The sequence below is a fragment of the Rhinichthys klamathensis genome, unplaced genomic scaffold (genome assembly GCF_029890125.1).
Source record: "Rhinichthys klamathensis goyatoka isolate OS25496 unplaced genomic scaffold, OSU_Roscu_1.1 h1tg000419l_1, whole genome shotgun sequence".
In the NCBI taxonomy this organism is placed as follows: domain Eukaryota; kingdom Metazoa; phylum Chordata; class Actinopteri; order Cypriniformes; family Leuciscidae; genus Rhinichthys; species Rhinichthys klamathensis.
Genome location: NW_026606917.1, coordinates 604656 through 632013, shown reverse-complemented (window position 1 = coordinate 632013; position 27358 = coordinate 604656). Strand labels below are relative to the sequence as shown.

General features: G+C 37.4%; 1 protein-coding gene across 1 annotated transcript in view; it reads left to right on the top strand.

Moving 5' to 3' along the window:
• The window catches only part of adcy6a (adenylate cyclase 6a), a 52177-nt gene that overhangs the window by 12141 nt on the left and 12678 nt on the right, over positions 1-27358 (top strand). The window contains exons 4-6 of the mRNA XM_056235308.1: positions 22962-23111; positions 24611-24732; positions 27217-27328. Of these exons, the coding sequence (XP_056091283.1) occupies positions 22962-23111; positions 24611-24732; positions 27217-27328 (384 nt within the window). The remainder of the gene's footprint in view (positions 1-22961; positions 23112-24610; positions 24733-27216; positions 27329-27358) is intronic.

Below are 27358 nucleotides of genomic sequence, written 5' to 3'. Positions count from 1 at the left end.
AAAAGATATTCTTACATTTACTTTATAAAAACCAGTAAAAATTTACCATCAAAAGGACACATGCATCACGACCTGAAGTGGGATGTTTTTACATTTATACTAAAATCCCCTTTACTTGCTAAAAAATATGAACTATTAATCAGTAGCAGAAAAGTAGATTCTGTGCAACAGTTCTTTTTATAGCAAAGGTTTGATCATGTTGATAATTTAGAGCCCTATACAGTAGGCTTTATAGGGTTAATAAATATCAATAAAAAATTTTTTTACATGAAATTTGTATTTGTAAAATAGAAAATACAGCAATATTTCCAACTATAACAATACAGTGAAAATCAATCAAAATGACTTGTGTGTGATAAATCCTAATGCTAAATTAGGAAAGAAAATTACCCACTTAGATCGCAAAATATTCTATTTAAAAACCTGTAAAGGTTTTTTTTTTTTTTTACCAGGATGGCTACAAGGAAGTTTTAAAATAGACAATGATAACTTCCCAATAAAAAAATCTGTCATGTACATCTGAAACTACCACCTTGTTTTTTCATAAATCTTTTCAACGTGACCTTTGTTGTCAGTCAATTTCTTTAGGAAGAGCAAGCACCGATGACACGTGCACTTATCTCTAATAGGCTGAAGCGGATCTGAGTGTAGATTTCTCAGAAAGCTGCAGTGTTATACAGGCCAATTTATCCTGCAGTGTGGACACTGCATCCAGGCATTTCCCCTTTCCTCTGTGACTCATTAAACCAGCACACCATCCCTGCTGGTTCTGCTGCTGGAGCATTTGTGTGTTTCTGCCTTCAATAATCTGTGATCTGAGACATACCGTCTGTTTGCAGCCGTCCCAGTGGTTAAAACTGACCACAAGAATTACAACCGTGTGTTGTTAATACCGCACCATAGATAGCTCCTATTTATAGAACAATTCATACAGTCGTAAATCTATTTTTAAGCTGTGCACGTGCATGCACTCTTTCTCTCTCTTACAGATTAATTGTAGTACATTGATGTGGAAGGGGTGTTTGGACTCTAGGCTGATGACTCAGAAATCTAGTTTCAAGTCTTATATTAGCGTGTATAATTTTCATGCCTAGTTTTTTCTTTTGTTTTGTCTATACGTATGTGTATTTGCATGCATGCGTGTTGATGCCAGCAACACAATGCTTTGGAGGGTGTGTGTGAGCTTGAGTGTATTAGCCTTGTTGTTTAAAGGGATAGTTCACCCCAAAATAAAAATCCTGTCATTATTTATGCATTCATAAGTAAAAGTTCATGAGAAAAGTATAAATGTCACATGATTCATGAACAAATCATTCTTTTTAATTAATCGTTTGATCTGGTTCACATTTCAATTTGCATGATTCATTGATGAATTGGACTGATCCAGTTCTTCAGTTCTGCAACATGAATGACACGAGAGTGAGTAAATAGTGGCAGAATTCCCATTTTGGGAGAACTTTTTCTTTTCTTTTTCTTTTTTCAGTTTAGTACATTTTTTTTCTTTTTTCTCCAAATGAGGAAACTCTTAAACAAGTAGGTCAGTCTCATGGGTGTGTCATGACTTTCTAAATATTAGTTGTACAGTGCTGATTTTATTATTTGCCTGTTTTATCCTGAGATATCATCTACCCAACTGACAGGGAACTTTGGCTAATGTTCTGGCAAGGTTCTCTCTAAGTTAGGAACTAACATAAAAAAAATAAAAAATAATTGTTTCAACTTAAAAAAGTAGGTGTTCGTGGTACCTTAATTTTTAGGTTTAGTCAACTCAAATATCTAAGTTGTCAGTATGTACAACTTCACATTTGTTGACTTAAAATTTAAGGTAGGACAAACACTTTCTTTAAGTAAAAACAATTATTTTTACCCGTTTTCATTACTTAATGGGAATGTTAGCAAAACGTTATTAGAACATATTTTTGTTCTGAACCACCCAGTTTTTAATATTGTTAAGCATCAATAGTATCCAGCTGCAGACCCGCAGCACCACCAGTTTCAGAACCCCAGCACCAGAACCGGAAGTAATGGGCGGAGCTAACGTTCTAACACCAGCGCCAGGACCGGAAGTGAGGGGCGGAGCTTACGTTCTAAACCGAGTAACGCCACCTAACGTTTTGGAGCGTAATTTGCTTAGACACGAAACGGCATTATTACACACGAAACGTCATACTTTATACTATAATGATACATTAAGGTATAGTACAATAAGCATTTTAAAACATTGATTTTGTGTAATGTAATTCTATATAGTTATCCGTTTCATTGTATTATGAGAGTTACTTCCTGATCATGATGGTGAAAAATAATGCTTGAAACTTATGGTCATTTTATATAAAATATACTTTATTTCACAAGAACATGTGCAGCATGCATTTTTCTTTATGTAAAATAATGTCAAAAATCTAAAAAGAGAGAAAATCCGGCATTGTTTTAAAAGAAATTATAAAAATGTACCGTAATTCAAATAATAGCCGAGTCCCAAATAGACGATTGTCTCTTTTACACGCCTGGTGTGGCTGCAGGTCTGGGTAAATATAAGTCCGGTCTCAAATAGAGGTCGGGTCTGTTTTTTAGATTCAGGTTGTATTAAATCTTCTAAAACCCGTCAGATCGTCCGTCTTTTGGCGGCGGCCAAAGCAAATTTTTGTCCCGCCAAAGCCTATTTTGATCGGTGAGTGATGTAGAATAGAATGACTGCTGCGCATGACAGGGCAGAGCAGAGAGAGAGAGAGCCCTGGCCGCGCGCGCGCACTCTCACGTCTTCAAACAACACGAGCGCTGTCTTGCTCTTTATTTGTCACATACCTGTTATAGTTCATACAACGAGCAGCGACTCACTGTGTAATAAAAACATACCCTAAGCCCGCTTGCGCTATATATACAGTGTGTTTTGTAGCATTTAATTAGAAAGAAGCAGTCAAGCAATAGGAGGTGACAGTAACTGTAAGTGTTTTTGTGTATTTTTCACATTTGATTTTAACGCAGTTGTAATCACTAGAAAACATTGTTTGTTTTCTGTGATCACATGCTAGAATCGTGTTGGTAAAATCTTGTTTGTTCAAGTTGGTAAACAGTTTCGGTAGTGAGGCGTGGCCTAAGCCAGCTTGCACTATATATACAATGCGTTTTGTAGCATTCATTAGAAAAGAAGCAGTCAAGCAACAGGAGGTGAAAGTAACTGTATCAAAACTGTATTAACTGCACTCGATTTTTAAGACGCAATCCACTGTTCTGGTGCAATTAAAAAAGTAAAAAAAAGTTTTAGCTGTAGATATGGCCTGTTGAGGCATCTGTGCCTTTGTTTATTTAATATTTATTTATTTCCATGATCTAAAGAATGAAAGTGTGTAAGCCTACTTGCATTATTATGCTGTTATATTCAGTGGCATAAAATGGTCTTAAAATGACATTAATATTGTTCATCGCAATTATTTCTGGGACAATGTTGTACAACAAAACGTAGTTATCGTGCCAGGCCTAGACCTCATTGAAATATAATACAAATTCTACCATTTGTCCTGGTTCCATCAACTTCAGCCAGAAGAAATCCCATTTGATTTGAGTTGGTTTACTTGGGGAACTTCCTTTCTCTTCCTGTCTAGTATTTCATTGTGACAGAGTTTCCTTTACGACTATGTCATGAATACACTCTGGCTGGAGACTAGTGAGATGGATCTTAAATCTAAATATGATCAGTGGGACATTATGATATATAGGGCACATTTTCAGCAATAAAATGGGTGAAAATGTCCCATACTTACATTGAAAGCGTGATGCAAGCCAATTCTAAAGACCAGAATAAATCTCATCTCTCATAAATCTCATCTTTCTTTAGAAAATGTTAAGAACAATCTTCTATTTCCGATTGAAGTTGAGCGGTTGACTTTTGTCAAATGTGTTATTGTAAAGAACAGTGGCATTACTGCAGTGCCACAGTGGACACCGTTGAAAATATGGTCATGATCCTGTTAGATCTGAATTTTATTTTATTTCAAATAAATTTTTTAGAGATTGTGCTTACTGTATTTGCTTATTTTAGTTGTTTCTTTATTCGGTTTGTTATCTGGGGTGTATTCCAGAAATCTAGGTTTAACTTACCGTCACATACACCCTGAACTCTCTGTTGATTAACCCAAACCTTGCTTACTCGGGGTATGTCGCTTCCAGAACTCCTGTTAAGAGGTAGTTTAATCAACCTCCTTGTAGCAAAGTTAGATGTTATAGGAAGAAACATTCAAAGACTTTAATAAACGTAAAATAAACAAATACAAAATGAAAGTAAAGACAGCAGCCCCTCACGGACGACTGCTGTCACATAACAAAACACAACATGAATCCAGGCCTGGCCTCTCTCATTCTTCACTGTAGTCGCTCCTCCTTTTATGATAAACAAAGAAAGACCAAACTGAAGAGTGTTAGATCACCTGCTACTATTTTACTTCCTGTAGGAATACAGTCATACTTCTCTTTCTTGCTCTCAATTTCATTGTCTTTGATTATTTGTACTCTTTCCATCCATCTTCTGAACCTATGAGCTGGTGTCTTCTCTCTGAAAGCAATTAGCACACAAAATACACAAGGCCCAAACAAACATGCTCACACGTACACAATAGAATCTCCTGTTTTCCTCCGGCCAACACCCTCCCTGAGGGCTCTGCGCTTCGAAACACAACAGACATTAGCTGTTGCGTGTGAGCTTGTGTGTGCGTGTGTGTGTGTGTGCGAGCGAGCGTGTGAGTGAGTGAGCGAGCTGGCAAAACTGAATTACATTTCTCAGTTCAGACCTTTTATTAATTACAATCATGTTAGAAGTTTAAATGAATTATGTGGAAATGTTTTCCACAATGCACTGACCACAGCCTCAAAAATGCCTTCTTGTATTCTCTGGGGAACAATTGCTAGTTTGTTGCTTTTTCTCAGTCTTTCTGTTTTTAATTTGCTTTTTTTGAGTTCATATTTGCTAGATGGTGTCATGTTGGTGTGGATTATATATAAAAAGTCAAAATGTTGTTATTATTAACTAAAACTATTAAAAAAACTAATTTGTTAATTGAAATGAAGATAAAAATGTTTAATAAAAAAATAAATGTATAAAATAAACTTTAAAAACTTTATAACATTTATAAATGTTTTTAAAGGTGACCTATAATTCAAAATTGAATTTAGCTTGGTATAGTCAAATAACAAGAGTTCAGTGCATGGACATGACATAGAGTGAATCTCAAACTGGACTGTTTTCGCGTTCTCATTTAATTCACGTTTATGAAAAACACCCCTGAAAAACGGTCGGTTCTCCACACAATACCGACTGTGACGCAATAGTCGGGATCATTAATATGTACGCCTCCAAATATTTGCATAATGCCAGCCCTCAATGCCAGGCGGAACTGCGCAGCCGAAGCATGACAGTTGCTCAGTGTGGATGTACACATGAACACAAAAGTATTTTTTAGTTTTCTTCATCTGAGCCTCTGAAGAAACAATGGGTTAATTTTATTTTCTCTGGAAATTTCCAAACATTTCACCGACTGTTTCCTCAACTTGGGCCAATACAGAGCTGGCCTCGGATCGAGCTACCAAGCAACACTTTCTGATGTGTAATTGTTCAAGTTCAGACAGGTAATCTTTCTCTCAAAATCGTTCAATACTGTTTATGCATCAGTAAGTCAAGCCAGTGACTAAAATATCAGCTTCACATCGTTTCTTTTAGTAGGATGAAAATAATCGTATTTAATTTGTGAACAAATTATATACAGAAAGCGATCAAAGAACAATCTTTCCACACAGCGCGAGTTTATCTGGACACTTGCCAAACTCGTTATGAAATCAATGACGCACGTTACTGCACAACGAAGCTCTTACTGTATTTACATCATCGTGTTTGCATTGGTGAAAGCAGAGAGAGTGCAGAAACTGCTTTGCAATGATAAGATCTTCATTCTCGCGATCAACACACTGTCATCTGCTCAATGCTCATCACGGCAACATTTTATGTGATGGGAATAGATCTAAATACTTTAAAAACATCTAACGATTCGTTAATCTCGATAGCTGTTATAGTAAAAACGTATAATAGCAGTAGTAAAAGTATTCGGGAGAGAGTTTCACATGTAATGCGTTGCTATTTCATATGCAAGCATGTCAGCCAATCACAGCAGTGGCCGCGGTTACACTGAATCCCACAGCAGACACGCCCCTTCAAACAGAGTGTTCAAATCAGAGGCTAAAAGCAGGCTAGGAAAAATGCCATTTATTTCTAAATTATGATTATTTTTTATCTAAAAAACATACTAACATTATAAGGGTAACCCAGGTAACATTATAAAAAAAAATAAAAAAACATTCTAGGGCACCTTTAAATTAGAAATAACTGAAATAAGTTTGGGAAACATAACAACATAAGGGCAGATCCTTTGAGCACTGCTGATGACGCAGTGAAGTGACGCTCGAGTGGTCAAGTATTCCAATGTATAAAAAAAGCTTTCATTCAATTCCTCCGTCCTCATTTTTTTTCCTTGCAGCCTTCCCTCGTGTCCTACAGGGGGTGGAGCTGAGACGCGAGGAAAGGAAACGAGGATGCACAAATAAGAATTGAGAAGCACCCATTGAATGAAAGCTTTTTTATACATTGGAATACTTGATCACTCGAACGTCACTTCACTGCGTCATCAGCAGCGCTCAAAGGATCTGCCCTTATGTTGTTAAAGTTTGTTTATTTAAGAAATTCATAATAAATAATAATAAAGCAAGATATCTTGTTGAAATATGTGAGTTGTGTGGTTTATGTAAATTACAAAAGTAAAGTATAAATTCAAATGTTTGTGACAAATGTGAAGGGGGAGGAGAATTGATACGTGCGTCATGTTTAGTCGATAAAACTCTTCCGCAAAGGGTACACCTGTGTATCCTCGCTCATAGCTCCTCTGGAAGCCTCCTCACTCCTCGGTCCTCGACTCCTCGCGGTGCAATTAGAGAATTGAGATGTCCTTCAAGATGGCTGAGCTCGATCGGTTTCCGGGTCATAGGATGGAGGACGGAGGAGCGAGGAGACGAGGAGGGATATTGAGAATCACCCTTTGAAAATAATTTTTGATATGTTTTAGCTTACCTCATGGGCCGGCGGTTCGGTCTTTTCGGGAAAGCGCCGGAAGTGAAACCTTGCGCGTGTACGTCACTCATTGTTTACACAGAACAGAGGTTGTAGGTAAGACGGCTAATTAAAAGGGTACTAATTTGCGCTTATTCGGGATGTTTAAACCGTCGTAAAAGAAAACAATTCCAAAAAAAATAAAAAATAAAACAATTGTATGAGTGACGTACACGCGCGAGAGATCACTTCCGGTGCTTTCCGGAAAAGACAGAAGCGCCGGCGCCATCAGATCACTTGGACGTGGGTGGCTGTGTTTACAAGAGGTAAAAACTTTATAAATACTGTTCGTTTTCTCACACAAACCTTTCGTGTCTTAGGCCATCAATGTGTACTTACATTTATGAGTCATTAAATCATGTTTGATTTGGACTTCTCTGTGCATGCTCTTTGAGGTGGTGACCATAGACCTGCATTATATGACTGACAGACAAGAACGTTTTGACCTAAAAATATCAAAATTGAAACTACTGCGGAAACAAAGACACCTACATCTTGGATGCCCTTGAGGTAAGCTAAAACATATCAAAAATGAATTTAAAAGTGAACTATCCCTTTAAGTCTGAGGTGAACGTGATACTCTCTTCAGTGTTTCTGTATTGAATAACGCCTGTCTCCAGCACCACTGCGGATATGAGGAATGTTTCAGCTGTTGATTCTAGATGATTTACATCTAGTTTCATCCAAAAGTTGTTTTTTAGACACTCTTTTTCCCTTTGTATAGACCGAGTCAGAGGGGGATTATGGGATGGGTGTGGTGCCATGGCAACTGTACACATTTTGACACACCTAATTTTGAGACCGTAAGGAAATACTTTAGATGTGAACAAACAAACTTAAATGATAAGAAATCACTTATGAATTGTCTATTGTGTGTTTTAAAAGCATTACTATACCAATGGCAGATCATGAGGAAATCCACTCAACTTCTGAGTAAAATGACTGTGATGGTGTCAAGGTGAAGCCCTCACTCTGTCCTCTTTCAGTTGTTTTGATCAACATTTTCACCACACAGGCTTATCTGTTGACCAGCAGGCCGGGGTTTCTCTGACTGTGCACTTTGCTATCATAGAAGATGTTTTATTGTGTGCCATATGCAGAATAAGAGATTCCAGAGATCCTGCTGGGCAGACCATAGCTGTCCGTGTGCTCTTTCATCAAGTAAAGTTAAAAATACTTTTTAACTACTATTTTTGTAACTACATCACAGCACTTAGTTGGCTCTACATAACTTTAGAATAAACATAACATACATTAGTTTATTTCTAATATCATAATATTTGAACATCTGTCGTGTTTTATCTTAATTATTATCTTATAAGCAGTATATATTTTAATATAAGCCAATTATCAGACATTGGCCATAACATGAAAATAATTATTGGCTTATCAGGACCTTAATTGTTTTTTGACCAATATTTTTTGGGGGGTTGGTTATTGGCCATAACATTAAAATCATTAGCAGCTTATTGAATATGTATGCGGATACTTTACAATTTATTATTTTAATTATTTTTACAAAATGGTATAGATTTTTATTTGCCAGCCATTTATCAGTATAGACTATAACATGGAAATTCAATTGTTTTATTTTTTTAATAGTATCGATTTTTTATATATTGCCTGGTTTTTCGGCAGTATTGCTCATAACATGAAAATAATTATCAGCTTGTGGTGAAATTAAAAACATTTAGAAGTAAGTCCCCATTTGTGATACAGCCCCAGACGGCGCAGTCTGTTGTGATTGATTGGTCTACCGCGTACGTGTCGAAAACAAAAACGCTCATTGCCATAACGTCAGCTCTGCTTGTCCTGAGGCTTCCTACACCGTAAACTAAACACAGTAACGGACATGACGTCGATTTTACCATATCAATACGAGCGCGAGTCCGATGATAAAACATCGGAAGAACTATTAATTCAACCCGATCCTCCATCGCAAGGACGACTCGAGCAGGACGTTTCTCAGTGATACGCTACTCAGTTTGAGGCACATTAGGAGATGTTGTAACTGTAATTCCTCAGCATTCAGCATTAACAAGTGCATGTCCATCAACAAACGATTATTTTACTTGTACTTATTTATTTACAGAGTATTTTTCTCATTATTTGTGTGGAAACTGTATTAATAACAGTGCATACATTAGCCGAGCTCTAGCCTGAATGACTGATGTAACAAATACGTTGGTAAAACAAATCTTACATGCTTAATCTTTCCTCAAAGTAGTGAGACCGACAGATAATCTGCATTAATGGACACAGTTTTAGGTAATAGTGGCCCACAACTGATCAGCAGAAGTATTTCAGTAAACACAGTGATAATGTGAGTTAGCAGGAGACCTACACAATATAAAACTCAAAACTAAGTGTTTTGAACACCATCTTTCAAGAGCAAGCGGTCTGCGAATCCTGCATTGAACTCCGAGATTTGAGAAGTCGTCAGTAAAATAAAGGGAACACAGCAAAAGTTTAGGATTACACTGCTGTGGTATCTGGTAAAGATGAACTTTAACCACGGGACTTTCTGTCGCACAATAGAGAAATTACCGTTTAGACAGAAGTAGAAGCTCGTTGGCAATCGTTTACTGTCTATGAGGCAATCGGTTGGACATGGAGGCATAAAGTCAAGGGAGAAGCCCATAGATAGAGAGTTCATAAAAGCAACGGGACAAAATATTTCAACAACAGATTTGTTTCAGATTTCAATTCAGATTTGTCTCGGCACAGCTACTAGAAGGTCAGAACGGTTGCTCACGTGACCTCTACGTCATCAAGCTCAGTTTGAGCCTGCGCAGAACCCTTGGCTATCAGGAAGTGAGTGCCCATGTTGGGCTTCAACTCTCTCCGTTGAAATCAACGGGGTCGCTGTGTCCATTTCTTTTACTGTCTATGGTGATAACGCACCCTCGATGACAGCTACAGCCAGGCAGAATAACTTGTTGGGTTGATGATGTTAGACAGTGGCCTCCAGTCACAGATGAAGGTACAAACGATCTTACAGATTATTTATGAAAATAGCTTGGCAAGCTAGCTAGGCTAAAGTTAGCTAACGAGGAAACTATAAAAAGATCTGTCCATTTGGCAACAATAAATGAATGACATCAAACAAACGAATTCATGTTTTTCATTTGTGTCCATTATTTATCTCATTTTCACATTGCAAAAGGCAAGGGTAAGGTACAGCTAGAAAGTATACATAATATCGACCAATTAGTGTTTTTAAACCATGGAAAGAGGTCAATATAACAGCAGGAGAACAAATTATGTCACATAACGTTACATTTAGCTCAGGAAAGCCATTTAATGACCATAGCATGTTAATTGAATAGAAAAAATAGCTAGAGAGGAGATTTTGCTGAGCACTATATTACATATTTATTATATATTTTTTTACTTATGTCATTAAATAATTGTTATTATAACAAAAACTGCATTATATTTAATTTAATTTGATATTTTAATTTGTTATTTAAAAAAAAATTCTGTCACAGTCAAGCAAATCAAACATTAACAACAGACATAACAGTAATGTTACTAACGTTACTGCCCCCAATGCGCCCTTTACTGCTGCCATTGAAATGATTTAAACCGGAACATGTTTTCCCACTCGACATTATAAAAAGTTGTAACGTTAGTGACAGTTGTAAATTGCGGGCTGTTTATTCCGGTGGACGCAAGTTGCAAATAAAACAATAGGAGGCATTGGCGCAACGCTACCCAGCAACAGCTCAGTAATGGCGCCCGCTTACTTCCGGTAGTTTCGCCGGATTCGTCTATTGGTGGATCTCCTGTGAGTGACAGGTTGCCCCGTCCTCACATCATTTGAGAAGAGATGCCGCTGCAAGAGGGAGGGGGAAGTTATTCTGATTAAAGATTATTAATAAAAAAATTAAATAATGATGAGCACGGATAAATCCTTTATAATTTAAATGTAAACTATATGCTTTGTTTCATCCCTTGTGAAAGAAAGCCTCAAACAGTAACGCTGGCTGTATTGTGTCTGTTTAATTGTGTATCTGATGAAACAAAGGTTTAATGATTGCGGCCAAGCTCGTTAGGCTGAAATATATAATATGAGGGTGGGACGGTGGGAATCGTTCTCTCACACGCTCTCGCAGAAGAATAAAGAATATGAATGGTGCACATTGTTGTTGTTGCTCGTGTTTTTGAGGGGGTGGAGGTTTGGGTGAGTGAGTGGGGAATTTTGTTTGAATGAAGACAAAGCATGTGGTTCACTGAAACTGCATTTTCCATGCGGGATTAAAGATGGCATCTGACCATCATTTATATGTGTTCGTCTTAGAAGAAGATGGCAAGGTAACAGTAGATACCAAAGGTGGACAAAGGAAAAATATTAGAGAACTGAAACCAATGTTTTGGTTGCAATGAAATCCCTATCAATAAAATGTCAACTCATTCACATTGCTCTTTTCCATACGATGTAAGCAGTTTGAATCCATATTCGTGTACATGTGTTTTAAGCAAAACTTCTTTCACTTGATTTTTTTTACTTTGATAACACATTTAAAAACAAAGCTGACATATATGTCAGAAGAGCTTTTTAGCAAATATTTAGTAAATATTCAGTATTCTGCACTGAACAGTTTGTAAGATGAAAGACAAAAATAAACATTCGTAATATGGGGATATTCAAATTAAATGACCCATCACACCACTGATCAGCTCTACCAAACTTGGATGTCTTTTTCCAGTAATAAACAAACACTGTTAAGTTGTTTTGATTGATACTGTGAAGCAGCTTTGATACAATCCGTATTGTGAAAAGTGCTATATAAATATATTTGACTTGACTTGACTTGACTAATACGTAAAACGTATGTAAATATATGCATCACGGGCCACGGCAATGCACATGACCATAGAGGTACCATTGAGGAACTATAATGTATTGTAAAGTAATCAATTTGAGCTATTTGCAAATAAAGTTTTAATTAAAAAATATATAGACATCTTAATCACATGCCTAAAGTTTCTTTTCTAGTCACTCATTGTTATGAATTACATAAATTATAGTCTACTCATATTTTTAATTCAGAGTGCCAAAATTTGACAAACGCAAAGTTTGCATCGCTAGATATAATTGTCATTTAACATTTCTATCAGAAAACAGTTGTCAAATATTAAATATTTTTCTTAACCTGCTCTTTCACTGTTAAAAAAGAAGTGTCGCTCTGAAATTCATGATCGTCTTCTGTGAACAGTAAAGCCTTTTCCTTGATTTGATTGGTCATCTCAATCATTTTGACAGGCAGACCAGCCTAAAAAATTTTACTTTAAAAACTTCAATATAGTGCATCAAAACAGCATCAAGAATATCAAAAACCTGAGGGACAGTTTGGCCATTTCTATTTATTGGGGGACTTGTCCGTCCCTCTCAGGGCTCTATCATACACTCGATGTAATGCAGCGCCAGACGCGACGCAAGTGTTCTAGTTTCAGCCCTACGCAGTTATCATTTTAACGTCCTGCGCCACGTTGTTTAAATAGCAAATGTATTTGCGCCCATCTTGTCCGCCCATGGTCTGAAAAGTGGAAAAACTGAACGCTTCTCTAGCGAGGAAACGGATCTGCTCGTGCGCAGAGGCTTTTAAAGGGAATGGGAAATTACACTCTGATTGGTTTATTGCACGTTATGCCCATTACTCATAAAGAGAATAGGGACAACCCTTTAGACCATGCGCTTAGATGGTTAAAATAGGGCCCACAGTCATTGGTAGTCAGAAATGTTATTGTTAACTGAGAATCTTCCCGTCTGCTTCAGCTCTCCAATCTCATTTGCACTTTCTAGTTTTGGATAGCTTTATTAAATGTTTTTAAAATGAGTATTATAAAAGAAAAAGTGTTAACTTGTAAGAGGTTGAATTTCTGCATAAAAGTACGTATTTTTTCCCTGTTCACCTCTAGTCCTTTTTAAGGCTAGTAGTGAGAGTGTATTTTCTTTTGAAGTTAGAACCTGAAAAGCCTTTTTTTTGTTAACTTGGTTAGCTAAAGGCTATCATACAATCTGTTTTTTTTTTGTGTATTGTACAATAAGAGTGTGTGCTGGATGTCTTTACTTTACCCCATGAAGGCTTGACTCGGATGTGAGTGTCAGTTATTTCCCTAATCTTGCTGAACATTTAGATGATAAGAGACTAGTTGTGGTGGAGTGTCATTGCTTAGTTCTGTATGACTCTGACAGATAAGATGAAATACAGGGACATGCCTTACTCTCCTACTGCAACACAGCTCCGGCCCAGGGTCTGACAATAGACACAAAAGTTCATACATTAAACTTCCAGATGCTTCTTCAGAGTCATTGGCCGAAACAGGAAGCAGCTCAGACACAGTGTCCTATCAGTCATTGCCCTAAGAGGAAATTACTTACACATTCATTTGCAACTTTTCCCATGTTTTTTTTAATGGTACAATTACATTTTCTTTGAGAATGTTTTTATTACCGTACAAAGCTTTGGGGTCAGTGAGATTTTTTGAAATTAATGTTTAATGGTTTTGAAAGAAGTATCTTTTGCTCACCAAGTCTGCATTGATTGTATTAAAAAGTTAAATTAGATAATATTTTTTTTTATAGGTGCCTTTTAAGGACACCTTACAAGCAAATTAACACATAAAACATAAAATAACAGAAGGCCATCAGTTTGGCCTTAAAACACAAAAGCCCTCACTGCAAGCTTAACAAACAATTTTGGAAGTCCTGCGGAAGATCCTCCATAGCTGAAAGCTTGAGATCACATCCCAGACACCAACATAGTGTCGGCCTAGTGTGTTGGTTTATGGGTCAATGAAAAATAACATTCTACAATAAAGGAAATGAAAATTTGTTTAAAGTGCTACGTTTTTAGAAATATTTTTTTATTCATGTTAGTTTTTTGAAAAACTTTTATACCATTTTTAATAAATGTCACAATGTCATGTGGTGTAAAGCAGATACATATACGTCTTTTTTTACTTTAGCTTGCATGCATTCACTATGATATAATTAACTGTTTTATGGTTTTCATGCATGCATCACTTGACTTAGATTTGGCAAATACATTTATTTTCATTCAGAAATTTTATTTTTTGTTATAGAGGTATATTCTGTATGTATTAATCGCATTTTTGAATAAATCAATGGATCCAGACACAAATTGAGCTTCATGCCACTGGCCCTTATGTTCTCAGATCGTGGCCTCATGCCCTCCAGCAAATAACATTTCAGATGAATTCATGAAGCATGTATTTTGTATCATGACTGAATAGCAGTAGACTTGGTTTGAACACGTTTCTCGATTGAGAAGAACTTATTATGTTGTTATCTGCGACACTGATACTCTGATGAAAACAGTGAGCTGTTGCCAGTTAGCAAACTGCATTTCCATTCAATGCTTGTTCCATAAAAATATTCTCAGCAATGCACATGTGTTTCATTTTACAGCTTTTCTCTGTCCAAGAACTGCCCACTTACACAGGAAGAGACCATCTGACCAGCATGCACAGTGACCAGGCACAATTTGTGCCATTTAGTGGCAGGTAAATCTGAAATGGATGAATCCACAATAGTATCCCTTTAAAAGTGCAGGTACAAACCTGCCAATCAGATCGGAGCTTGATATTTTGGCACGTGCTTGATATTTTTGTTTGCAATAATCATCAGGTGGTCACTGAATAGACTGTGGGCTGCTACTAGTTCAAATCCAACTTGACAATGGGCTCCTAGGTCATGTGAGTCTTTGGAAGAACGTTGTGGAATTTGGGCTAGAGTCGCTGAAAGAAAGTCAAAGTCGTGACGGCTCGTGGACAGCTTGCCGTCCTCACGCCCTTATTAGAAGATCAGTTTAGCAGTTTTCAGGAAAAGTTGGGTTTCTCGGTATCCCTCGGCCAGCTTTGAAGGTTGAATTACTGCAGCAGAAGGTCTCGAAGGCATTAGCTCAGTGTTAAATATTCTCGATCACCACAAAAAGCAAAGATGTCTGGGATACAGTTCTAGAATATTGTACATATTTTGTTGTAAATTACTTTTAATTTACAACAAAATATCTGAGTTACTTTTTCTCACTTGCACCAAAAGAGATTCAGTATTCCTCGAAATAAATAAAATATTCAAACTTCGAATAGTTCACAAACCTGCAACCATGCTATGTTAACTCTCTTTCACTCCCAACAAATGTACTTTATGTATTTAATCTCACTTTATTAACCAATGTCTTTGCTGCTGACCTTCAATGATCCAATTCATCCATACTGATAAGCTAAAATGACTAGATAAACATCACATTTGCTACATTTTGTTGTTTTTATTGCTAAAGTAAGTGTTGAACTTTCTTCGCCTTGTTCTTCTGTGATCCAGAATGTTCATCTGAAAGGTTTGTTAGAGATGCGCCCTCTACTATACATACATTTGCACTTGTGGTGTGAAAGGTCCTTTGCATTTGTCAAAAATAGAAATTTTGTTTTGTTATAAAAAAAAAAAAAAAAAAGCAAGCCCAGCCCAGGTCAGAAAAAAAGTAATGGAAAAGCACATTACTTAGTTCATTTTTATGGAAATGAATGTGTTAATCAATTTATTTATTTTTAGGGATTAACACAATATTGTAAAGCATTACTTTTAAAAGTTACTTTCCTAAACTGACCACTATCATCTTAAAAAAGCAATATATACTATATAGCAAACCTCGGCTATCTGATTGTTTATATTGTTGTAACTGTTTTATTGCACAGCTCAATAGTATATTTATTATATCCAACTTTATTTGCATACATACAGTACATTCACATTTATATATAGCTAATCTCTACTTCCTGATTTTATATTTTGTCGCAAAATGTAGTAATATTGTTCTTAATCTAAAGTTGGATAGTAATGTATACCCAAGTTTGAACTATACAGCCAATCTCAACTGCTGGATTGCTTGTAACGTTGCAAAATGTAAACTGTATTATCGCCCAGCTCTAATCTGCTACATGTGACTATAAGGCATGAAGATATTAAGATATTATAAACATGAACATCATGATTTTCTGCAAAACGGCTTTGAAACAATTTGTATTGGGGAACTCTCAAACCATTTACATTTCAGCAGTGTTGTTCAGTTTGAAAGTCTTTGTTCAGATAACTTTCTGACTTGTTGGGACAATATTTGGGGGAATTCAAGGGGTTTTATGTATTGTCAAGTAATTCACTTTACTTAGTAGTTGTGGCACCAAAGGTCCCGCAAACTGGAAAATGTAGATGCTTTTTTTACTCGTTATAGCAAGTATTAGTAAGTACACTCACCTAAAGGATTATTAGGAACACCATACTAAAACTGTGTTTGACCCCCTTTTGCCTTCAGAACTGCCTTAATTCTACGTGGCATTGATTCAACAAGGTGCTGGAAGCATTCTTTAGAAATGTTGGCCCATATTGATAGGATAGCATCTTGCAGTTGATGGAGATTTGTGGGATGCACATCCAGGGCACGAAGCTCCCGTTCCACCACATCTCAAAGATGCTCTATTGGGCTGAGATCTGGTGACTGTGGGGGCCATTTTAGTACAGTGAACTCATTGTCATGTTCAAGAAACCAATTTGAAATGATTCGAGCTTTGTGACATGGTGCATTATCCTGCTGGAAGTAGCCATCAGAGGATGGGTACATGGTGGCCATAAAGGGATGGACATGGTCAGACACAATGCTCAGGTAGGCTGTGGCATTTAAACGATGCCCAATTGGCACTAAGGGCCCTAAAGTGTGCCAAGAAAACATCCCCCACACCATTACACCACCACCACCAGCCTGCACAGTGGTAACAAGGCATGATGGATCCATGTTCCCATTCTGTTTACGCCAAATTCTGACTCTACCATCTGAATGTCTCAACAGAAATCGAGACTCGTCAGACCAGGCAACATTTTTCCAGTCTTTAACTGTCCAATTTTGGTGAGCTCTTGCATATTGTAGCCTCTTTTTCCTATTTGTAGTGGAGATGAGTGGTACCCGGTGGGGTCTTCTGCTGTTGTAGCCCATCCGCCTCAAGGTTGTGCGTGTTGTGGCTTCACAAATGCTTTGCTGTATACCTCGGTTGTAACGAGTGGTTATTTCAGTCAAAGTTGCTCTTCTATCAGCTTAAATCAGTCGGCCCATTCTCCTCTGACCTCTAGCATCAACAAGGCATTTTCGCCCACAGGACTGCCGCATACTGGATGTTTTTCCCTTTTCACACCATTCTTTGTAAACCCTAGAAATGGTTGTGGGTGAAAATCCCAGTAACTGAGCAGATTGTGAAATACTCAGACCGGCCCGTCTGGCACCAACAACCATGCCACGCTCAAAATTGCTTAAATCACCTTTCTTTCCCATTCTGACATTCAGTTTGGAGTTCAGGAGATTGTCTTGACCAGGACCACACCCCTAAATGCATTGAAGCAACTGCCATGTGATTGGTTGATTAGATAATTGCATTAATGAGAAATTGAACAGGTGTTCCTAATAATCTTTTAGGTGAGTGTAGATGTCAACCAATTTATCTTTTTTTGATGATGCTGTATGTAAATCGCTTGTTCAAAGTCATAAATCATTTAAGAAGGGTACAGTTATGTACCTTTTTAGATGCCATCTCCCATCTGTCTTTTACGGTTGTCATCATGGAACATGTTTCCATCACTTTCCCACCATTCTCTCGCTATCTATTTCCGTCCCTCTCACTTCATTCTCACAAGTCCCATCCAGATATTCAAGGCTACAGTTTTCTGCACGAGGGAAAATACTCATTGTCTAAGTCCAGTAGTTTCATGTTTCCACAGGTTTCATTACAGAAGCGAGGCGTATTGTCCCACCCCACCCCCCTTTAGTGGCATCACAGAGACTGGACATAATCTCCAATGATCATAATGGCTTTATATAATATGTGGAGCAGCCACAGGTAGATAAACACAGACCAGCACAAAAGAGGATGAATGAGCCTACAAACATAAATGATCCGAAAAAATCACAAATACCTGGAAGTGGTGAATTGACAAATGAACAGAAGTAAAAAAAATAATAATTTTAAAGACACTAAGCAAAATCATACTTTTATACACCTGATTTGTCTGGGATCTGCCTGGTTTGTGTCTTGATACAACCCTCAAGTCAGCATGAAATGGAAGTTATGATCTTTTCTTCCCTATTGTGACGTGCATCCGCATGAAACAGCTTCTCGAACAAGAAAAAATGTAGGACGGGACTTGATTTTGTCCATGGGGAATTGATTGGATGGTTGTGGTTTGCTATTGGTGGATCTCCTGTGAGTGACAGGTTGCCCCGCCCTCACGGCACTAAACACGTCATCAGAGAAGAGAAGTTATTTTGAGGAAAGAGGGCACGTGAATTTAACAAAAAATTATATGCACGGATAAATCAGTTATAATAACTGTTCACAGGAATTGCTTTAGTAACTCATAAGTTGTTCATCCACCTATAAATGTTCCATATTATCTAAAATGGTGATGACAACATGACAGGTCAAATAAGAAACCTTGTACTAAACAATATAAGCTGCTTTTGTTGTGTTGGCCCATATACTTCCATTGTAAGAGCTCAACTGTAAACTATTTTTTCTAAAGCTCTTATATCACATTCCTTGGTAACCGACATGATGCCGCAGATGCTGTTCATATTACGCCCGGATTCCTTAAATGTTTTTTGTCTTGAGTAATAAAAAGACTGCAGTGGACATTCGGACTTAGCTGGAAGTAATCATATTTGGATTTTTATGAAGGTTTGTTGACTTTTACTAGAAAAATTTGGCAGACGCATGAAAGGATCTCTAGACATTGGCTTTTAAGGAAAGAGATGTTCTCAGTGTCAGCGAATATGTCACTTTGAAGCCAGTGTGTGAGAACTGCTGCGAGGGAGTCAGGAAAATGTATATATTTGATGATTTGTGAGTGAAAGGCAAAGAAATAGAGACAAAGGAGAAGATTGACAGAGCATAAAGGGGTGAAGGTGTCTCTCTCTCTGTGTTCCAGCGCTTGTGATGGTTATTGCGTATAAATCTTTAGCGTGAAGGAGAGAGGTGTCAAGTTGCGCAAACAGAACGGCCAAGTGTGTGTGTGTATCACAGGCAGGTCCTAATTGCTCGCTCTTCACCAGAGGGCGAGGTCAGTGGGTTTGCACACACACACACACCGATCATAACCATTTCTTGAGTGCTAGCAAATGAGAATGTTTTTGCATGTCAAACAAACATATGATTAGATAAGAGCTGCTAATAGCTTTTAAAATGCGTATTAAATACGATCTGCTGATTATACAGATAAATCATTAGTAATTATAATTGTTATATTGTTTATCATTTATTATTATTCAGATAATAATTGTGATGACAAGTATTTTTTTATTATATTGGCTTTAGAAGTCGATATAGAGATGCACTAGTATTTACATTTTTTAGTAATATAATAATATTTAAAAATAATTAACAATAACAAAATAATGAATAATTCTTTATCTAATTATTTTGATGTTCTGATTGATAAATATATATATATAGACAATATTAAAATACTTAACTATTTTACAGAATAAATACAAAATCGAACACTAAAACTGAAATTGAATTTTGGTAATGAACATGAATTTATCATAATATTATAATGTACAGTATGAGAAATAGATGTTCATTTGAGACTTGCTAAAGATTACATTTAGCAGTGTTAAATTATTAGTGTTTTTAAAGATCAACAGTAAGTGAGTGCTTGATGAAAGCAAAGGAATCTAAATACATATATGTGTGTGTGTATATATATATATATATATATATACATTAGATTTTTATATCAATAAACACATCTACAATTCACAATTGAGTCTGTCTGAGGTGAATGTGTCGTGTCTTGAAATACATATACACACTGATGAGCCAAATCATTATGACGAGTCACAGGAATATCGTTGATCATCTCCTAACACGGCCACATATTAAGGTCTGGGTAGATAAGATGGTAAGCAAACAATTAGTTCTCGTAATCAACGGATGCCGGAGAAATGGGCAGGAATAGAGATCTGAGCGACTTTGACAAGAGCCGAATTGTTATGGCAAGGCGACTGTGTCAGAGTGTCTCTGAAACGGCAAGTCTTGTGTGTTTCTCCTGGTCGGCAGTGGTGAGAATTAACCAACAGTGATCCTGAGGAGAGACAAACCACAAACTGGTGACAGGGTGTTGGGATCCCAAGGCTCATCGATGCACGAGGGACACGAAGGCTATCCCGTCTGGTCTGAGCCAACAGAAGGTCTACTGTGGCACAAGTCACACAACAATTGAATGATGGTTATGGGAGGAATGTGTCACAACACTCAGTGTGTCGCACTCTGCTGCGTATGAGGCTGACCTATCAGAGGGCCAATCATGACCCCTGTCCACCGCCGAAAAGCCTAGCGGGCACGCAAGCGTCAGAACTGGACCTTGGAGCAGTGGAAGAAGGTCACCTGGTCCGATCAGTCCCGTTTTCTTTTACATCTCATGGACGGCCATGTATGTGTGTGCCGTTTACCTGGGGAAGTGATGGCACCAGGATGGGAGAGAGTGATGCTCTGGACAATGTTCTGCTGGTTCAGCCATTCATGTGGATGTCAGTTTGACACACGCCACCTACTTACACGTTGTTGCAGACCAGGTACACTCCTTCATAACAATGGTGTTCCCTGGTGGTAGTGGCCTCTTTTCGGCAGGATAATGCATCCTGACACACTGCACACATTGTTCAGGAATGGCTTGAGGAACATTATGAAGAGTTCAAGGCGAATGTGTCAGGTCTGGCTGTTCTTGGCAAACTGCACCTTTTTTAAGATTCCTTATCAAATTAAAAGTAGTTAAAATGCTAAAATCCCGACCCTTTATTCTTTGTGTCCCAATATATTTAAGTACAAGAATATATTTTATTTGGACAGCAAAAATATTCTTTACATTTAGGGGTTATTTCAAGGTTGAATTACTATGTACGGGTCATATGTATGGGTTTAAACTATGTATTCTGTCATGAATTCTACTAATTTAACACATAAAACTGACAGCTTTAATTTGGATATAACACTATTGTTGATATCTATTGTTGAAGCTCTAAAAGCGTCCGTTTGCACGTGCACACTGACTCACACATGAACACATACAAAACAGGGCTGGTTTTGCTTGAACAGAAACTCTAATGTAAACAGATCTCACAGCCATCTGCCTAATGTCAATGTGGCCAACACACACACACACACACACTGCTCTACAGCATTGCCTCTTGCCTGTCCTTTTGGTTTTCTCATTTCGTATGCTGTGTGCTGGAGCAAACCATTGTTTGTCGAATCCATTGTTTTATCCTATGTAGAGCAGCATATAGTACAACATGTTCTCTGCTATTCCTTCAGATAAATCCTCTGTAGTTTTCAAAACAGCACAGACATAAACTATCCAGTCAGTTATAAGAGGTTATTAGATTAATATGGCTGCTATAAACCTGCCTGTTGGACACATAGAGTGGCACTGAGAAATGATTTCAGTTTATGGCTTACTCTTTGTATCAAACGGTCACGCTTGGTCAGTGTATTGATTGGTGGATTACAGTGGAAGAAGTGTTATCGACTGATTGCTGTTCCACCATTAACAGCGCTTAATTTAGTGTCGATTGACCTCTGTGTTCATGCTCCAAAAATACAGAGAAAAGGCTCGTTTTCACCAAGAGCGATAACTATAAAGAAAACTACAATGATAAAATGTCCATCTCAGTGAATTGGTTCAAAACACTGATTCAATTATTAATTTGTGTCATCACTCAATTTTCAATTAAGGTCCTTGTATTTGCTTTTATTTTAATGAAATCTCTTGTATTTTGTAATTGTTCATATTTTTTAGTTTAAAAATATATATATATAGTGCTAAAAATAGCTTTTTATTACTGTTTTTTTTTTGTGCAAATAAAGTTTAGGGCCAGTAAGATTTTTGTAGAAATAGAAATTAATAGTTATATTCAGCAAGGATGCATATTTGTCTTTTGTTGTTGTTGTTGTTGTTGTTGTTGTTGATTCTTGTCTTAAACAGTTAAACATAAAATCTACTCACCAACAATGGTGGTTAAGTCAAAATAATTGTTCCTCCAACAAAAAAAACAAACAAAGTTTCAGAGTAGTATTTATATATTCAAATTTTTTAAAAGTAAAATATTGTTACATAGCTTAAGAAATAACAAGATAACATTTAAATAGCCTATATATACTATATATATATATATTGGCCAGCATTGCCTACAATAAAATATCGGAACTGTATGGAATCTGCTGTGGCAACATCAATGTTACTTTTCCACCATTTTGGTTATACAGTATTTTCTCAATGAAATGTTTTAATGACTTTCGACTCACTTTCCCACCGCTACATGATGTGTCCTCTGGTGTGACACGGAAGTAATTATTTAGCATATATTGATAGTCCGACAAGTGGTCCATAGTGATTCTGCAGTGCTATCAGCAGAATGTGATGGTGTGAACCATGTGACCTGGAGTAACCCCCATAATTCTCCCATTACCCCCTCCCTTCATTTACCCAAAGGAAGTAACAGTGTTGGCTCTGCATCAGGCTCCATTTTTAGCTCCGTTCTGGCTCCCTTAGTGTAAACTTCTCTACAGGAAGAAGCCTCTCTGGGTCAGAGGTTGGCCTTTTTTCCCATACTACAGTTGAGTAAAGCCCCCCCGAGTACGACAGATGTCCCAGGATTCCAGAGTGCTGAGCTAAAGCTGAAAGGTTCAACTGATCACTAGAGAGACATTGAATGAGTCTCTTTTTTTCTTCTTCTTTTTCTCCCCTCAGCTAAATGCAAACGTGCTGATCTTCCTGTGCACCAACATCATTGGGATCTGCACCCACTACCCAGCAGAGGTCTCTCAGAGACAAGCCTTCCAGGAGACGCGAGGCTACATCCAGGCCCGACTGCACCTGCAGAGAGAAAACCAGCAGCAGGTCAGTTCTCACAACAGGCTCTTAGTGCCTAACAGTCAATTCAACTTCAGTGTTGAGGTCATGACCATTGGCTGGCACAGTTCAAAAGCATTCACTACCATTTAAAAGTTGCGGCAACTTTTAATATATAAGTTTGCAGAGGATTACAGGGGACTCTGATGAGTGAGTTGACGATACTATGCAAGCCTGAGGCATGCACTGGAAATATGCTTATTATGAGTACTTTTATTAAATAACATTTTATTAAAACCTGCAAGAACCTTTCTGTCGAGAGCAAATTTTACTATAGTTTATTGTGCAGGCAGATTACATTTTAAGTTGTTAAATGAAATGATTGAGTTTCAAGAAGTTTAATTATTTCTATATACTTTAGAGATGTAGAACATATCTGCATTTGTGCATCAATGTCTGTAATGTGTGCTGTAGAAAACATTTAGGCCTCTTATCCAAGGCTACTCAATATGTGTCAGTCAAATCCGACATAAAGGATCCGTGAATGAAACTGTGACGCACAATCACCATTAACTTAAGTGCATTAAAGGCAATAATCAACCATTTGCGTTCACACAAATAACTTTTTATTTGAATGTTGCAATATGCATGGACACAAATGACTTTATTTGAATGCTTCATTGTTATGAAATGACACTGAGTTGTTAGAAAAGAAATGCGTACTGACATCATTGCGTGATGATGTTTTATTTTTATTACAAAAATAATAATGTGCATGGATAAAACCTTAAGAAGCACAGCAACATTCTGTCTTAATATGGATATTTTTATGTAAGTCTCTCTTTATATATAAAAAATATAACCTTTAATCAAAAATACAGTAAAAACAGTAATAGAATTATTATTATATTTTAAATGAACTGTTTTCTATTGTTATATACAGTAGTTTCAAATGTAATTTATTCCTGTGATCAAAGCTGAAGTTTCAGCATCATTGATCCTTCAGAAATCATTCTAATATGATGATTTTATAATCAAGAAACATTTATAATAGAAGGCTGTTACTGTTATCGTCTCTGTGTAAACTGCAAAAAGGCAAATTTGTGAAAACGGTGAGGTCATGCGAATGTATTATGTGTTCAGTCTTTAGATGCGTAGTGTTTCTTTACAAAGTGACATCGCCAACTACTGGCCTGTCATTAATACTGCGTTTGTACTCGTTTTCGCGGATCCATGTGAACAGGGTTTATTATTTTGACTATGTTGTCGTCAAGATGCGGAAAATGCAAAGGAAATACTCATACTCATTTATTACTGTTATTTGCCATTATATTCTAATTTTAACAGAGGGAGAATAATAAAAGTGTAAACACTGTAGTCAGTGGACAAGCCACCAGTATATATACACTGGGATGCAGATGTTTGACATGTAAAGAGCAACTACATAAAGAAAGGATGGTTGAACTGCACAGTAATGTTTCATTCCCTTTCACACACACACACACACACACACATTCCCTCTCTTCTCTCCTCTCAACAATTTTCAGGAACGCCTGTTGCTGTCTGTTTTGCCAAGGCATGTCGCCATGGAAATGAAGGCTGACATCAATGCAAAAAAAGAAGACATGATGTTTCACAAGATCTACATCCAGAAACACGACAATGTCAGGTGAGCATTTCTGTCGTGTCAAACCGTGCCACATTAACTATCAATGGATTTGAATGAGAAAAGCAAAGCATGCTAGTAAACCTGTCCAAATTATTTTTCCCGCCCTCATGACCTTAATTACATCAGCACAAAAGAAAAGCTATTTCAGAGGTGGAGAAACAGTTTCATTTGGATTTATGAAAAGGCTTACATTCATTCAGCTCTTAAGTGAATGACGACCACAAAGACAGTTATTTTTTGTAGAAAGAAATAGGGTCAGTTTTGTTTTCTGTAAACCTCCTTTGACTATTAGCATTAGCCTTTAGCTAAGGTAGTTCATCTGCTTTTTATCATCTCCTGTGGCCATTTGTCCCTTTCTGTGTTTATCGTCACTCAAGTCCATTTATCTCTCCTATCTCTTTTACTCTTTTCTCCTTTCCTTCAGCTCTGGGAGCTGGAAACAGTGGCGTCATGCCCATTCAAAGTGAGGGGGCACGTGCCCCCTCAGATTTTTCCTCCCTAGGGTGACCAGAAGTCCCGAAAAATTCGGGACAGTCCCCAAATCTAAGCTGTTGTCCCGAAACCGGCCTTAATTGTCCCGAAAATTATACTAAAGCAAAATCTTGATATAAAATATTAAAAACTGTCCGTGGAAGTTGAGTCGTCCTGCAGCCAGCCCCTTCCAATTGCAGCAGCCGCAGCCGCGAGGACAGTGAATGTGCAGGCAGCCAGTCTAAACTTTAGTTTTTTTACGCGCGTCATTTGCTCTTGAGGCGCAAATGGATTCAAAGTGTTCACGCGTAGGCTATAACTAGACGCGGTAGGCGCGAATTTGACGCGCTATTCGCGTCTGGTGTGAACGCCGCATTAAAGGAGTGATTGATTGGTCGCGTCACTGTGTGCAAAAAAAAACTTCGTCCGGGCCTTATAATGTCTGATGTCGGGTTAGGCCTACACAAAGCAAATCATCTACAAAATTATTTAGTTTTCCTATTTAATGACCGACAATTTAGTTGTAATAATAATTTTGCCATAAGGCTTATTACCGTTAGGCTATAGCCTGAAAGGTCTGATTTAGCCTACACACTGTTACAACAGTAACACATTTTTTTTCCACAATGACATATGAGTTCATGATTTTAATGGGTTTTTTTTTTTTGGCAGACTAAAGACTAATGACAGACTTTGATCTTTGAATTAAAAAATATGTTTGGTTCAGGTTTGAAATTCATTATCTTTTAATGTAGTCTAATATCATAGTAGGACTACCCCCCAAATCCCTACAGCATAGTTGTTATACAGATCGCTATACATATTGCATTTGATTTGATTACTTTTTTACATTTCTGTCAAATATTAACCATTTTCAAATAAACGGGGTAGTGTTAACCTTATTCAGCACTGAAATCTGTCAAACTTCTTTCAAAGTCCTTCATCACATATTAATATTAAAATAACTTAATTTCAGAGCACCACAAAGTCAGACCTCAGCACCTTTATGTAGGCTACCTTTAATGTAAGATCGTTCTTAGGTCACATACCAATTTAAAATCATATAACATAAAAACTGCAATGTGTTTTTAAACTCATGTGTAGTAGGCCTAAGTGTACAGTAAGTGTGTGTGTAAACATGCTTTAATGAAGTAGACTTGAAAAGCTTTTGAATTTGAGCTTACAGTTCTTTCATCAACCTGTCTTTTACATAAACTTACAAAATAGATACTTTAACTTAGTCCTCAGAATCAGATAGAGGAGTGTTGCTGCTAGCTCCGTTAAGGTATTTCTGTCCCTCCCAAACTGCATTGAAATGGTATGTTTAGCAGCCAGAATTTAAACATTTTCAGGGGGAGAAACCCCCTGACCCCTCCTAACATGATCCATATCACCTGTCAGAAAACAATTGCAACGTCTCAGATTGTGCCCCCCCAGAATTTTGGCTTGCATGACGCCCCTGGCTGGAAATATGGAGCAATGGGGCTTTTATTTTGAAAGTTGGTCAGCTAATTACGGTGAAAGAGAGAATAGTTAATTATCAGTCACTAAGCTAGCGCTAACCCCAGAAGATACTGAAATGAAGCCGCAATTCAATTAAAGTTCTCCACAGCGTCTGCCACTCCACAGAGTGAATTTCCCCTCAGCTCAAGGGATTCACACACACATGTACTTTTCCACCTAGTTGTTTAAAACATTAAACATTAAAATGAAAGCTTTTTTAATCTCTATCTTAATTCATTGTTTGATTGGCATGACTGTTTGCCGATCAATATTACCAAAGCATTTAATCTAATGTTATGTTATGAAAAAAGCAACTATTCATAGTTTAAATCTCTCTCTCTCTCTCTCTCTCTCTCTCTCTCTCTCTCTCTCTCTCTCTCTCTCTCTCTCTTTCTCTCTCTCTCTCTCTCTCTCTCTCTCTCTGTCTCTGTCTCTCTCTCTCTCTCTCTCTCTCTCTCTCTCTCTCTCTCTCTCTCTCTCTCTCTCTCTCTCTCTCTCTCTCTCTGTCAGTATTCTGTTTGCAGACATTGAGGGTTTCACTAGTCTGGCGTCGCAGTGCACGGCTCAGGAGCTGGTCATGACTTTAAACGAGCTGTTTGCCCGCTTTGACAAGCTGGCCTCGGTGAGCACGACTACTAACACATGATCTAAA